This window comes from Marmota marmota, unplaced genomic scaffold (genome assembly GCF_001458135.2).
Source record: "Marmota marmota marmota unplaced genomic scaffold, marMar, whole genome shotgun sequence".
NCBI classification, from domain to species: domain Eukaryota; kingdom Metazoa; phylum Chordata; class Mammalia; order Rodentia; family Sciuridae; genus Marmota; species Marmota marmota.
The window spans coordinates 5,780,547-5,792,491 of record NW_025999982.1 but is presented as its reverse complement, the minus strand read 5'-3'; the positions used below and the strand labels follow the sequence as shown (position 1 = coordinate 5,792,491).

At 56.3% G+C, this 11,945-nt stretch overlaps 1 protein-coding gene and 1 long non-coding RNA gene across 3 annotated transcripts in view; one reads left to right on the top strand and one right to left on the bottom strand.

Moving 5' to 3' along the window:
- Positions 1 to 5,729: 5,729 nt before the first annotated feature.
- The window catches only part of Mdga1 (MAM domain containing glycosylphosphatidylinositol anchor 1), a 55,301-nt gene continuing 49,085 nt past the window's right edge, over positions 5,730 to 11,945 (top strand). For both annotated transcript variants that reach the window (XM_048805232.1, XM_048805231.1), the window contains exon 1: positions 5,730 to 5,886. In XM_048805232.1, coding sequence (XP_048661189.1) covers positions 5,820 to 5,886 — 67 coding nt within the window. In that variant the 5' untranslated portion in view covers positions 5,730 to 5,819. The remainder of the gene's footprint in view (positions 5,887 to 11,945) is intronic.
- The window catches only part of LOC125617436, a 9,154-nt gene continuing 4,817 nt past the window's right edge, over positions 7,609 to 11,945 (bottom strand). Inside the window, exons 2-3 of the long non-coding RNA XR_007348436.1 lie at positions 11,051 to 11,285; positions 7,609 to 9,032 (exon numbers count right to left, since the gene is read on the bottom strand). This is a non-coding gene — a long non-coding RNA (uncharacterized LOC125617436). The remainder of the gene's footprint in view (positions 9,033 to 11,050; positions 11,286 to 11,945) is intronic.

The window sequence follows — 11,945 nt, the reverse complement described above, 5'->3', positions numbered from 1 at the left end:
CCCCCCTTCCCCTCCCAGCCCCGCCAGCCCTTTCGAGCTGGGGAACGTTTGATCCTGCTTCTCCGAGAGCCGCAGGGGACGCGGCGAGAAAGGCCAGCTCAGCAAAACCCGACGCCACCCCTGGGGCGGCTGGGCAGGGCGGAGGCAGGGCGGAGGCAGGACAAGTCCCCGTCACCCCCGCCACCCGCAGCCGCACACTCTCTGCCCTCCAGTCGCCAAGGCCCCCCTGCACCCCGGGTTTCCTAGGGCCCTGCCCTCGCCTGTCCCTTCCGCTCCCCGAGGGTCCACTTGGGTGGCTGCCCCTGGGCAAACATTTCTTCCCATGTCGTCACCACTGGTATTCGTCCCCATCTCCATATTGCCTGGGTGATTCGGTCCTCCCCACGCCCATCAGTCGGGTCTTGTCGGAAGCCTACTTTTGCTTGAGTCACTCGGTGTCACCTACTCAGTTCATTTTAATGAGCAAAAATCAAATGACAACTGTGTGCCCAGTGGGCACTGCCACTGTGTTTCCAAAGTGAGCGACACCCACCCTGCTCTTGAGCTCCCAGGACAGAGGCTGGAGTACAGGTGGGGTTTTCGGAGAGCACCCCATCTCAGGCCGCTCTGCCTCCCCAGTGGCCAGAAGTGCATCCAGGAGAGGCCCATGAGGGAGGCCAGGACCTGGCTTCTTGCTGGGGTGGGGCCTGGCCCCGAGAGAGCAGCTCATCTTCCCTGTGGGCGCTGCCTGCTGCCAGCTTCTCAGTCTTGCCTTCAAACAGGCCTCATTCCCAGGGGCCCAGAGAGGCATTTGCATTAGGAGAAAAACCCAAATAAAACACCAGGCCTCCCCTGGGCTGGCTGAGCCTGGAGGGCCGCAGGACCAGGCTGGACCTGTGGGAACAGCCTTACAGAGAATCCCAGCAGCCAGCCTGGCCTTCCTGGCGCTCCATCCTTTTGTCCCCTACCCTGAAGGGGACACTTCCTTACCAGGATGGTGTCTGTCTAGACCTGGCTCCAGTTTTACACCAGGATCCAGAACCCTCTAATGGCTGTCTCCACCCTCGGGCTGGGTTGTGTCCCTGCCTCAGACGAGGACGCCCTGAGAACAGCGCTGTCTTTACTTGCTGGATGGAACCAGCACAGGGGGGTGCTCAGCACGGCCTAGGATAATGGCCGACTCGATCAACATTTATAAAATGAATGACAGTCAAGAGAAGCATCTGCCCCCTTCCCAGACCCACCCAGGGGCAAAGCAGAGCCTGGTGGACCGGGTGCCCTCCACCGGCTCAGAGTGGGAAGACCGTATATTTTTTTGAAGTCAGTGTCCAAATTGCTTCGGATCCACAGAACCATCAGTTCAAAATCGGTTAAAGGAAACTTCCCCTGTCCCAACATTGGTGTGGACAAAGGGAGCCTGCGCTCTTGAGCTTAGGTGACCCTCACTTGGGAAATGGTGGCATTCAGATCTCAGGCCTCGCATGCAGGTCACAGGTGTTGGAGGCTGGTGCTGGAGGTGATCTGAGAAGTAGTGTCTGCACACACTGTCATTGTGGAAATAAGAATATGGAGCCCTGAGGGAGGATCACATGGTTGAGGCAGGGTGCCATTGTAATGTGGCAGCTGGAGAGGGGAGGGATTCCTCTGTATCTTTGTCCTTTTTCTCCCCCTACCCGAAATCACCCTAGAGTTGGTCTCTGGTTGCTCACTGCTCAGCCCGTCAGTGAATGTCTCTTTGCCTCAGTTTTCACATCTGTAAAATGGAAGAGCCACATGTTTTAATTTACCTCACAGGGACAAGTGAAGGACCCAGTAGGATAGTAGATATGGAATTCCTTGGAAAGTTCAAATGCTCGGGCACCATTGCTGATGATTGAAAGTAATTCACAAGAGAATCCAACTAAATCAACCTTTCAAGCATGGGCCAGGTTCTCAGGCTCACAGTCTAGCCCCATCAGAATTCATTCATCAATTTATATGATGAGCATTTATTGAGCACCCACTGAATGGTGGGATACTGTGGTTCCCCCTTTAATTTACTACCCATGCAGTGGCCATAGTGTGCCTGTTAAAAAGTCAGATCCCTCCTTGGTTCTACTCAAGACCACATGGCTGCCATCTCACTCAGAGTAAAATCCAATGTACTGTAATAACCCCAAGGCACAAATGACTGGCTCCCTAAACCTCTTTGATCCCAGCCCTACTCTTCCCTCACCTGCTCAGCTGCAGCCAGGCGATCCTCCAGCTGAGGTCCTCCTCACTACCACAGGAACTTTGCACTTGCTGTCTCCTCTCCCTGCAGATGTTGGCCTGGCTCCATCCCTCACCTCTTTAAGGTCATGACTCAAATGTTAGCATAGTCTTCTCTGGATGTCCTCTCTAACATTTTAGCTCTCGCATTTTCTATTTCTCTTCCTAGCTTTAATAGTCTCCTTGACTCATTATCTAAGTACTATTTTCTTTCCTTTCTTGTGAAGTCTGTTGTCTGTCTCTTCATTAAACTGTAACCTCTGTGAAGCAGGGATCTTGTCTATTATTCACATCGAATTCACAGTTCCTAGAGCAGTGCCTAGCACATAGTAGGTGCTCATTAAATAGTAGTTCAATGAATGAATGGTGAACTTATGGACAAAGTCCCTGTCCCCCAAGAAGCTGGCAAGAGGGCTGCCTGGGTATGGGACAGGAGTGCATGCTGGGGGACACAGACCCCAGGTGATAGAAGGCCACAGGTGTGGGGGTGGGTTTCAAGGGTATCATTGCAGGATTTGGTTTCACTATTCTTAAGCTGCACAATTTATAACAGGACTTAACTGCTTACTAATTAGCAGCTGGAGCCATTAATTGGCTATTTGTTAGAGCCCGAATTAATAAACTAGTCTTTCAGTGGGGTCATAACTCTCCCGGTTCCTCATCCCCAGGCAGCCCTCCCCGCTGGCCAGAAAGTGTCTTGCTCTGCGATTGAATCAATACCTGCCACTGTATGATTTTCAGAGACAATCTCCCTCGCAAGTCCCCGACAGCATCACGGCAAAGACTTCCTCTCTCCCTCTCTCCTCTTCCAGGCTGACTCACCGAGAAGAGAAGAGCAAGCTGCAGGAGAGGGGAGGACGCTCTAGTAACATTTTTATAACAAAACCCTGCAGCTGTCCTGCTTGGCCAGGGTCTGGGGCTCGGGCTCCCTGGCCCATCCCTCAATCCCTCAGCTTGCAGCTAGTTCCTGACCCCTTCTGGCGCCCAAGCGCTGGGCTTCCTCTGAGGCAAAAGGATGGTGTTTTCCTTCGGTGGGAAGTGGCGGTACAGCGTGCTGAATGCACAGCGTTGCAGCCGTCTGGTTGCTGACCCTGAGCCTCCAAGCGTCGTGCTCAGGAAGCCCCCTCAAGAGCTCCTGCGATCTCAGGGTCCAGCTCTTGTGCCCCACTCTCTTCTTAACAGCCCCATTTGGGATCCAGAGGATTGCTCCAGTGTGTGAAGGTACTCCTAAGTCCCTGGGCCCTCACCTCTCTTGGGCACAGGACAATGGGAAAGAGCAAGGTCATCCAGCCAAGCCACCGAGGTCAAAGCCCAGTCTGGCCACTTAGCAGCTGGGTGAGTCATGAGGATTAAACAGCGGATACACATGACCTGCGGTGTCAGCTGTGGGTACCCTCCCCTCCCTCAACCACATCTGGAGGTTGGCATCCTAACTACCGGAGGACCTACCACGGGGGGAAACTGAGGCCTAGAGAGGCCAGGACAGGAACGCAGGGCTTCTGGCTTCCATGCTAGTGTGTTCCCTTCTCTAGGGCTCCCCACCATTGTCCCACACATGGCTCTCTCTGCAGCAGCAGGCAGGGCACACCTGGGGGAGGAGATAGCGGAGTCTTCACGGCCCCCACCAACAGGCTGCAGGTAGTTGCCCTGCATACCATTAGCCACAGAGTGCTCCCAAGTGGATCACTACAGCACACATTCAGTCCCAGCCTGCCTTGAATTTGGACTTCTGCCCCTGCCCTCCCCAGCCCTCCTCCCGGCCAGCAGGTGTTCAGAGAGGGCAAACTTAAGAGAACGTCAGCAGGGTCTTTAAACTCAGAATAGGCAAGGCCAGAAAAGCCAGCGTCACCACCCACCACCGTTACTCCCTAAGAGTTTCCCTGGGGAGGTAGGGATTTCTAGAAACCTTCTAATAATGAGAAGATGATAATAAATGAAGCCACTCCTTGTCACACCCTCAACTGGTGGGTGCCACTTCCTTTTCAGACGGAGTGGGGGAGGTGGGTGGGAAGATGCATGATGGCTTTCTATCTCTGGAGAGCAGAAAATGAATGGGTTTTTTCCTTTGGGGTAATGGGAGGTGGAGAGAAGGAAGGATGGTTACATTGAGGGGAACCCAGTTCTGTGGTTTCTGGCTTGTGATGGACATCATTCATTAATCCATTTAACGAACCTTGCGTTGGCCTTCTCTGGGTGAACAGCACTGAGCTTTCTTTTTGGACCCTTGTATTCAGCCTCTGACCTATGGAAAGGGACAGAAGAGGAGAGAGAGGATGAAGGAGACCAAACAAGCTAGGGTGCCTGGGGAGCGGTGTCTTCAAGTGTCCTCGGACTTCCTGAGATAGACAGAAGAGGGGCTGAGGTGTCCAGCGATGGCGCCCCTCCCCATGCCACAAGGCATGTCCCCACACCTTCTCCTTCCTCCTGAGCAGTGGGGGTAACCCCTGGAGGGTCAGAGGAGAAGGGACCCAGCAGGAACAGACCTGGGGAAGGAGTGGTTTATTAAGATTTTTAATTTTATGTTTTGATTTACACGCAGAAGAATTAACACTTTTTTTTTTTTTTTTGGCGTACGGGTCTTTGAGTTTTGACAAATGCACAGAGTCGCGGAATCACCATCGCAATCCACATACCCAACAGTTCCGCCGGGTGAGCGGGAGGAGGGTTTGTAATTGCCCGGTTGTTGTAGCTGCCGCGGCTGTCCGCGCTCCCACCGGCCACTCTGCCACAATCCCCGCGCCCACGCCGAGATAAATAACGGCGACAGGTGGAGCAGGTGAGATGAGCAGGACTGGGCTGGGGGACCGGGATCCGAGGCAGAGGAGGCCGCCCGCCCGGCCAGCCTGCCTACGCCCCTCCCCGAGGGCGTTTGGGAGGAGCGCTGTCCCCGCCGCTGCTCCGGGAGGGCTGGGTTGAGGCAGCGGAGACCCGGAGTGCCGGACTCGGGCGGCTGGAGCGGCGCCCCGGCTTGGCTACCGGAAGGGCGTGCGCCCCTGGGGCGCTTGGGGGCGCCTGAGGTCCCGAGGGGAGACAGGATGGGGAGAGGGGCGAACCGAGACTAGGCGGTGGCCTGGGGAGCTCCGGCAGAGGGGTCCTGCGGGCAAACCTGTTGGCAACCTGTGGGCCGCGGCAAGGGCATGAGCTCTAAGCGCGCCCTCTCCACTCGCGGCTCCGCCAGCTGCTCTGGCAGCGGCCCCCGCTCCTGGCTCCGGACGCGGGGAGAGCCGAGGCCTGGGAAGGGGCTAGGGCTGGCCGAGGGTGGAGGGCTCTCCCGAGCCGAGCGCACAGCCCTGCAGCCCTACAGCAGGCTGTCGGCTCTCGCGCCTGAAGGACCCTAGTGGCCGCAGAAACCCGGCCTTTCCCTCGGATCCCCGGTTTCATTCCCGCCTCCCAAAAGTGCAAAACATTTATGAAGTGTGCAGTGTCCTGCTGGCTCGGGTCCCCGGAGCGAGCGGCCGTGCTTGCCAGCGAGCGTGCCGAGATCGCAGCATCNNGGGGGACATAGGGGGTGTCGCGGGGCCCCGGCGGATGCGCCCCCCGCTGCCTCTCGGGCTGCGCCGCCTCGCGGGGATGAAGCACCGGCCGTGAAGATGGAGGTGACCTGCCTTCTACTTCTGGCGCTGATCCCCTTCCACTGCCGGGGACAAGGAGTCTACGGTAAGAGCCCGTGTCCCACTCCACGCTGGCTGAGCCCCGCGCGGAAACTTTGCGAGAGGCGCAAAGTGCGCGCTGCCGGGGTTTGGTGGAGACCTAGGCTCGGACTCTGGAGTGGATGCCCGCGTCTCCGCCCTCTCCTGGGCGCGAGGAGACCGAGCTAGCTGCTTTGGAGCATTGGGAATGGTCGTAGGGTCTGGCGTGAAGCTGGGGATGCCAGGAGGAAGTACTCACTTTCCCAAACCCTGCTAGGGCCGAGAGTGACTTGTGAACCCTTGAGAGAATCCAAAGGGCTCTGGAGACCCGAACAGACCCTAGGCACAGGGCTGGGGCGGCGACTTACACTGAGCCTCATCCTCTCCTGGCTCGGCTTCCTAAGTGGAAACGAGCGATGCAGGATCCGGAGTTGCGCGCTGCTTGCGGGCGAGCTGCTTGCCAGCGCCGCGGCCGGGCGGCGGGCTCGCCGCCTTCCCCGCAATCGCTGCGGCTTCGCTGCTTCTACTCGCTTCTTCCAGTCTGAGCGGATGCCGGCATCCCCTGCCTCTGGCGTCTACGGCCCTGGCATCCCTTCTCAGACCTCTCCTGAGCCAGTTCGGTCCCTGGCTTCCAGGAACAAAACCCCAGCCGCACCTTCCTTCCTCCTGCGAGCACAAGCAGACACATTCAGCCACCGTCCCCAGGAAACGCAAACACGGCACGCACCCATCAGGCGACGTGTCCAAACTCTGCCTCCTGTCACTCAGATTTGTTCTAGCGTACCCACGCCACGCTCAGAGAAGCAAGGGGAACTCCAGTTACCCCTTCTCCATTCCATATCGAGGGCTTTCCCAGGGAAGGCCCCAGGCTTGGGCATCACCTGTTCAGGGGTGTCCAGCCGGGAAAGTCCGTTTCCAGGGGCCATGGAGCTTTCTTGCCTTCTCCCGACTGTAGGAGAAGGTCACTTTTTAATGATGTGTAGCTGGAGTGGGCAACATTCTCTCTTTTTCCGGGGCCCAGGGCCTAATTATTCTTGTTTAGATCTGGAGGAGTTTGACCTGTCCTGAGAAGGGTGGCAGGGGCAGTGTCCCCTAGATGCCAGCTTCAGGTGCTGGTGCTAAGTCTTCCTTCTGAAGTGGCCCTGCTCCATCTGCCTGTGCCTGTCAAGAGGAAGGGGTGTCCAGGAGATGGCATGCTCTTGGCCCTCCACAGAGTGCTGGCGTGGGCTTAATTCCTGGATGAGGCTGGGCCAGGCATCTGGCCAAACTCCGCTTCTTAATCAGTTTGTGTTTCCCTACTGCCCCCGCCCCCCCAAGGCTAGGAAAGGCAGGAGGGAGGAGGAAGGTTGCAGGGCCTGGGAGAGGCTGGGTATGCAGAGGAGGCTGCTGAGCAGGTCCTGAAGGCTTTGGCCTCCCTAGAATAGAGGAAGACACCAGTGGTCTAGGGGTTCCTCTTTCCTCTTTCTTCCCAAAGATTCCCTACAGCTCTACTGCCATCTTTGAGGTGCCCTAGGAAGGATGCTGCTGAGGCCTTTCCTTCCTCCTGTTCATATCCAGGCACTCAGGAATGTGCTGGAAAACCCTTCCTGGGTGCCGCTGTGCTCCACCCTGCCCCTCTGTGTGCCCTTGAGCAGACCTGCCAAGTCCATCTCAGGGCCATTGTTCTCCTCCACCCTCTCCATCTTCTCCAACTTTCTCCAGGGCTGAACAAGGGCTCATCTTGAGGAGGCTCTTTGGGGCCTCAATCAAAAACCCCAGCAGTGGGGATTGGAGAACAAGGCAGTGGTCTCCGTAGACCCTTATTTCAGAGGACTTTGGGGCCAGCATTCGGCCACACGGTTACTGTCTCCTTTTCTCTCTTTATTTTCTCCTCTCCTTCATGTGCCCAGGTCCCAACTGCTCTCAGCAAAAATCAGAAAGAGGAGTGGGTGAGCTCGAGCCAACCAGGCTTCCCCACCTCTCCTGGGAGAACTGGGCTCTGGGGAAGGCTTGGCCGGCTGGGGAGTCGCAGGGCGGAAAGTCTTCATTAGGTGGATGGAGACAGGGAAAGATGGAACAGGAGCCGGAGAGGGCAGCGAGACTCTGGGGTCCTGGTGGTGCCAGGAGCGCCCGCCAGGTGTGGCAGAAACATGCCCCTTTGAAGGGCTGGGACTGCTCTGAGAAGTAGATGGACAGGTGGGGTTCACTCCTCTGCCCCACTCCAGTTTGTCTCTACCCTCAAAGCAGATGAAGTGATTCCGAAAGAGCCAGGGGAGCACATCGGGCCAGGGGTGGTACCTCCCAGGCCACCACTGCATCCAGTCCAGCGTGGGGCCTCGAGCACCGCAGGAGCTCCTTGGATATTTGTTGAATGAATGAATGAAGGGGCCGTGACTGGGGGAGATGGAAGAAATGCTTCTTGAAATGCTTGCTCCCCCAAAAGTCTGTCCAGGGCTTGGTTTCCCACAGGGCAGTGGGACTCATGTTGAGTCCTTAAGGCCCCGGAGTCCTAGGCTGGCAGTCGCAGAGGAGAGGAGACAATGGAAGCCCAGGGTTGCCTTGGCAGTGGGGAGGGAGGCAGGAGAAAAGTGTATACCTTGGGGAGGGAGCCCCAATCCCTGCCCTTCTGCCCCTAGGCCCGCGTGACTGGGGAAAGGACAGATTAATATGGAGGCTAAACTCTGGAGAGGAGGGTGAAGTAGCGCATGGGTAAACCAGCCTTTGGCCTGGGCTGTGGGTCTCCCTGCTGACACCAGCGGTAGGCAGGTGTCCAGGGCCCTAGGCCCTGTGCCTGCTGAGGTCCACCCACCTACTCCAAGGTCTGCTGTCTGCAGGGCTGGGGAGGCACTCTCAGCGTGGCCAGGTGGCTTCACTCTTCTTTGGGACACAGATGCTACAGCAGTGCTGGGCCAGATGGTCCATTTGGAGCTGGTCCCCCTCCCTCCTCGCTTCCCAAGCTACTGGCCCAGTTTGTTGTCCTCGGTGGTGGATCCTGTAATCTGCTTTCTGGCAGGCCAGGGGGCTGGGCTGGCCGGGAGGCCCAGTTCTGGGGCAAAGACAGCAGCCAAGTGATGGGGAGGCCGGTCCTGTGCGTGGATAGTGTCAGAGAACACCCCCTTTTCTGTTCCGGCTTCTCCTCCTCCTCTCACAGGACACAGACTTCCAGCCAGGGGCAGGTCGGTGGGATTCCTCTCCCTTACAAAAACATAACAAACCCCTGGATTATTTAATATGCAGGAGTGGGAATTGACATTATCCTTAAGACAGGTTGTTTGCAACTTACTGGTGGAAGTCAAAATATTTCACCAAAGGTGTCATCAGAAACTACTATCCTATGCTAATTTTTGTGGGAACATGAAGACAGATGTTGAATAATTTGACAAGAGCAACATAGCTCACAGAATTATCACCAAGTCAGGTTTTTTCCCCTCCTCTGGGGAGTGTGGTGCAGGAATTTCAGGAAGTGAGCCTCCCAGGGCTGTCTTCTGGGAGCCCATCTGGGTGTGGGTACTTGGGATCTTTCACTAGTTTCTGCCCCCTGCCTCCCTCTCTGACTCTGCCCTAGAGAAAGCACCAAATCAGAAAGCTGGCAGCTGAAGGCTCTGTGCTCCTGATGGACACTGCATGAGGGAGAGAAAGAATCTTGTGCGCAAATCCAGGCGGTTCTGTTTGCTTTGTGGGCTTTACCTGCCCTCCCCTTCCAAGTTGATGCCGCTTGGAGCCAGCCTGAGGGGTCCCCAGGCCGGGTGGTATCAGGCCAGAGAACCCCCCCCACAGGCTCAAGATCAGCCGCATGTCCCTCCCTACAGAGCCGCCTGGGCATCTGTGCCTCCCTGACGTGCAGCGGCTCTAGGTGAGGAAGAGGAGGGTTCCAAGGGGTTTTTTAGGCAGGGGCCACGCTGGGGATATCCAAGGGCCTACGTGTAATTGGCCAGGCCTGGCTGTAAGCTGCTGGGGCCAGGGTGGCAAAGCCTCATTTAGAGCCTGGTATTAGCTCTGCTTTGCTGGAACATGGAGGAGCGGGCGGGGGGCTCCGTAGGGAGAGTGGAGGGAGCTAATCACAGCCACCAGGCCTGGCAAATGAATGATGCAGGAAATCAATACCTGGGGGCGGGAGTGGAAATCCGGGCAGTGGTAGCAGCCCTGGCTTCTCCCGCTGCCCAGGAGGCAGGGACAGGTCCAAGACGAGCGAGACAGGGACTGGAACGCGGAGGGGTTCCCGCGCAATAGGCACCCCGCCCCACTCCTGACTCTCACCTCCTGTTGCTGGGCTCAGGAAGGTTGGCCAGGGAGATACCCCACCCGGAGGGGGCGGGAGGCCTGGCGGTGGCACCTGTGCCTCCCAGGCCTGGAAGAGCCTCACCCCGCTCCCCACCTGCCTCTAGACTCCCGAGAGCCTGAGTAGGTCCCCTGTGTGGGTGTGAGTGGAGAGTGGGTGCTGCCAGGGGCCCTGCCCTGGGCGGCGGGCGCTGCTGCTCCACATGTGGCCAGCAGGGGGCGGGCTTGGCCACCACATTGCTTCTGCCTTCCCTGGGCTCCTGTGGGCCTCACCCTCTCAGAGGCACCAGAGTTATTCTAATTCCACAGTCTGGGGCTTTATGCGACTCCTTAGGACCTTCTAGAGCTCCAGGCCTTCCCCCAGCTCCCACACATTCACTCGAGTGTCCCAGGGCACCCGCCCATGACCAAAGCCACACTCCCTGCATTCTTAAATGGCCCGAGTGTTCCATGGGCCTGAACAGAGGTCTGTGGTGGGGCTCAGCCCAGCTTGGTGGGCTCTGCCCCAGTGAGGCTGGGTGTGCTTGGGGAACCGCATGACTTGTGCCCTCACAGAGCTGCCTCTTTAGGATCCTGAGGTATGGCCTGTCTTCTGTATCTTTGTCCCTAAATGTCACAAGACCCTGCTTTGCAGGTATGTGTCTGTGAGGAGCCCCTGTGGCATTTAAATGCTGATGTGGGAGGCGAGAGCCACACTTAGTTCAAAGGAGTGAATCTTTTTTTTTTCTTTTTTCAAACAATGAACTCTCCCTTTTTCTTAAGTCTATGAATAACACATGTTCTTTGCAAAACAATCAAAGAATACCAAAAAAGTATAAGAAAGTAAAGCTCATTGACATGCCACCAAGCATTCGGTGATGATTCTTTTGGTCATCTTTTAGTGCTCAGAGGAAGGAACCTTTGGGGGAAGATCACTTGTTATGATAATTCCTTACCGTGTGGAAGTACCTCCCGCCAAGCATTGTCTCAGCCTTTTGCCTTTGGTTCCAATGGCATTCTGAGAGGTCAGCACAGGGCGTCCTATTGTCTCCAGGTGAGGAAACTGAGATTCCAAGAATTTAAGTGAGCATGTGGTGTGGTGGCTCCAGCTTGTAATTCAAGCTACTTGGGAAGATGAGGCAGGAGGATTGCAAGTTTGGAGCCAGTTTTGAGGACTTAGCAACACCTTGTCTGAAAATGAACAAAAGTGCAGGACGGGCTAAAGCATTCAATCCCAAGTATTGCAACCATGAAAAAAAAAATTAAGTGACCTGATCAAGATTAGTATTAGTAAGAAGTGGTCCTAAGACTGATCCCACTGGATCTCTGATTTGGGGGTCAGGAAAGCCACGCACTGTTCCTCTCACTCGCCCTTCATTAATATTTACTGAGTCCCTCCCTGAGCAAGACCCAGTTCTGGGCACTGTAGAGCTACTGAGATGAGTCGAGTGGGCCACAGGAGAATGTGGCCCCCAAAAGATCTTGGTAAATGCAGGTGGCAAGGGCAGTAGGGACTGAGGGAACCAGAAAGATAAAGAGTTCACCTCAAAGACCTTGGCAAACAGAAGTAAGGGCTGCAGAGCGCATCCCGGGTGGGGGGCACAGTGTGGCACCACATGGAGGCTAAAGACCCTGGGTGTGTGGAAGGACGGTCTCTCATTTGGGCTAGAGCCCAAGTTGAAATGGAATCAGGGCAGTTAGACTGGAAAAGAAAGGAAACCATCATCACCCCCATCATCACCACCACCATCACCTCCATCACCATCACCACCACCATCACCACCATCATCAACATCACCAACACCACCATCATCACCATCACCATCACCATCACCACCATCATCACCATCA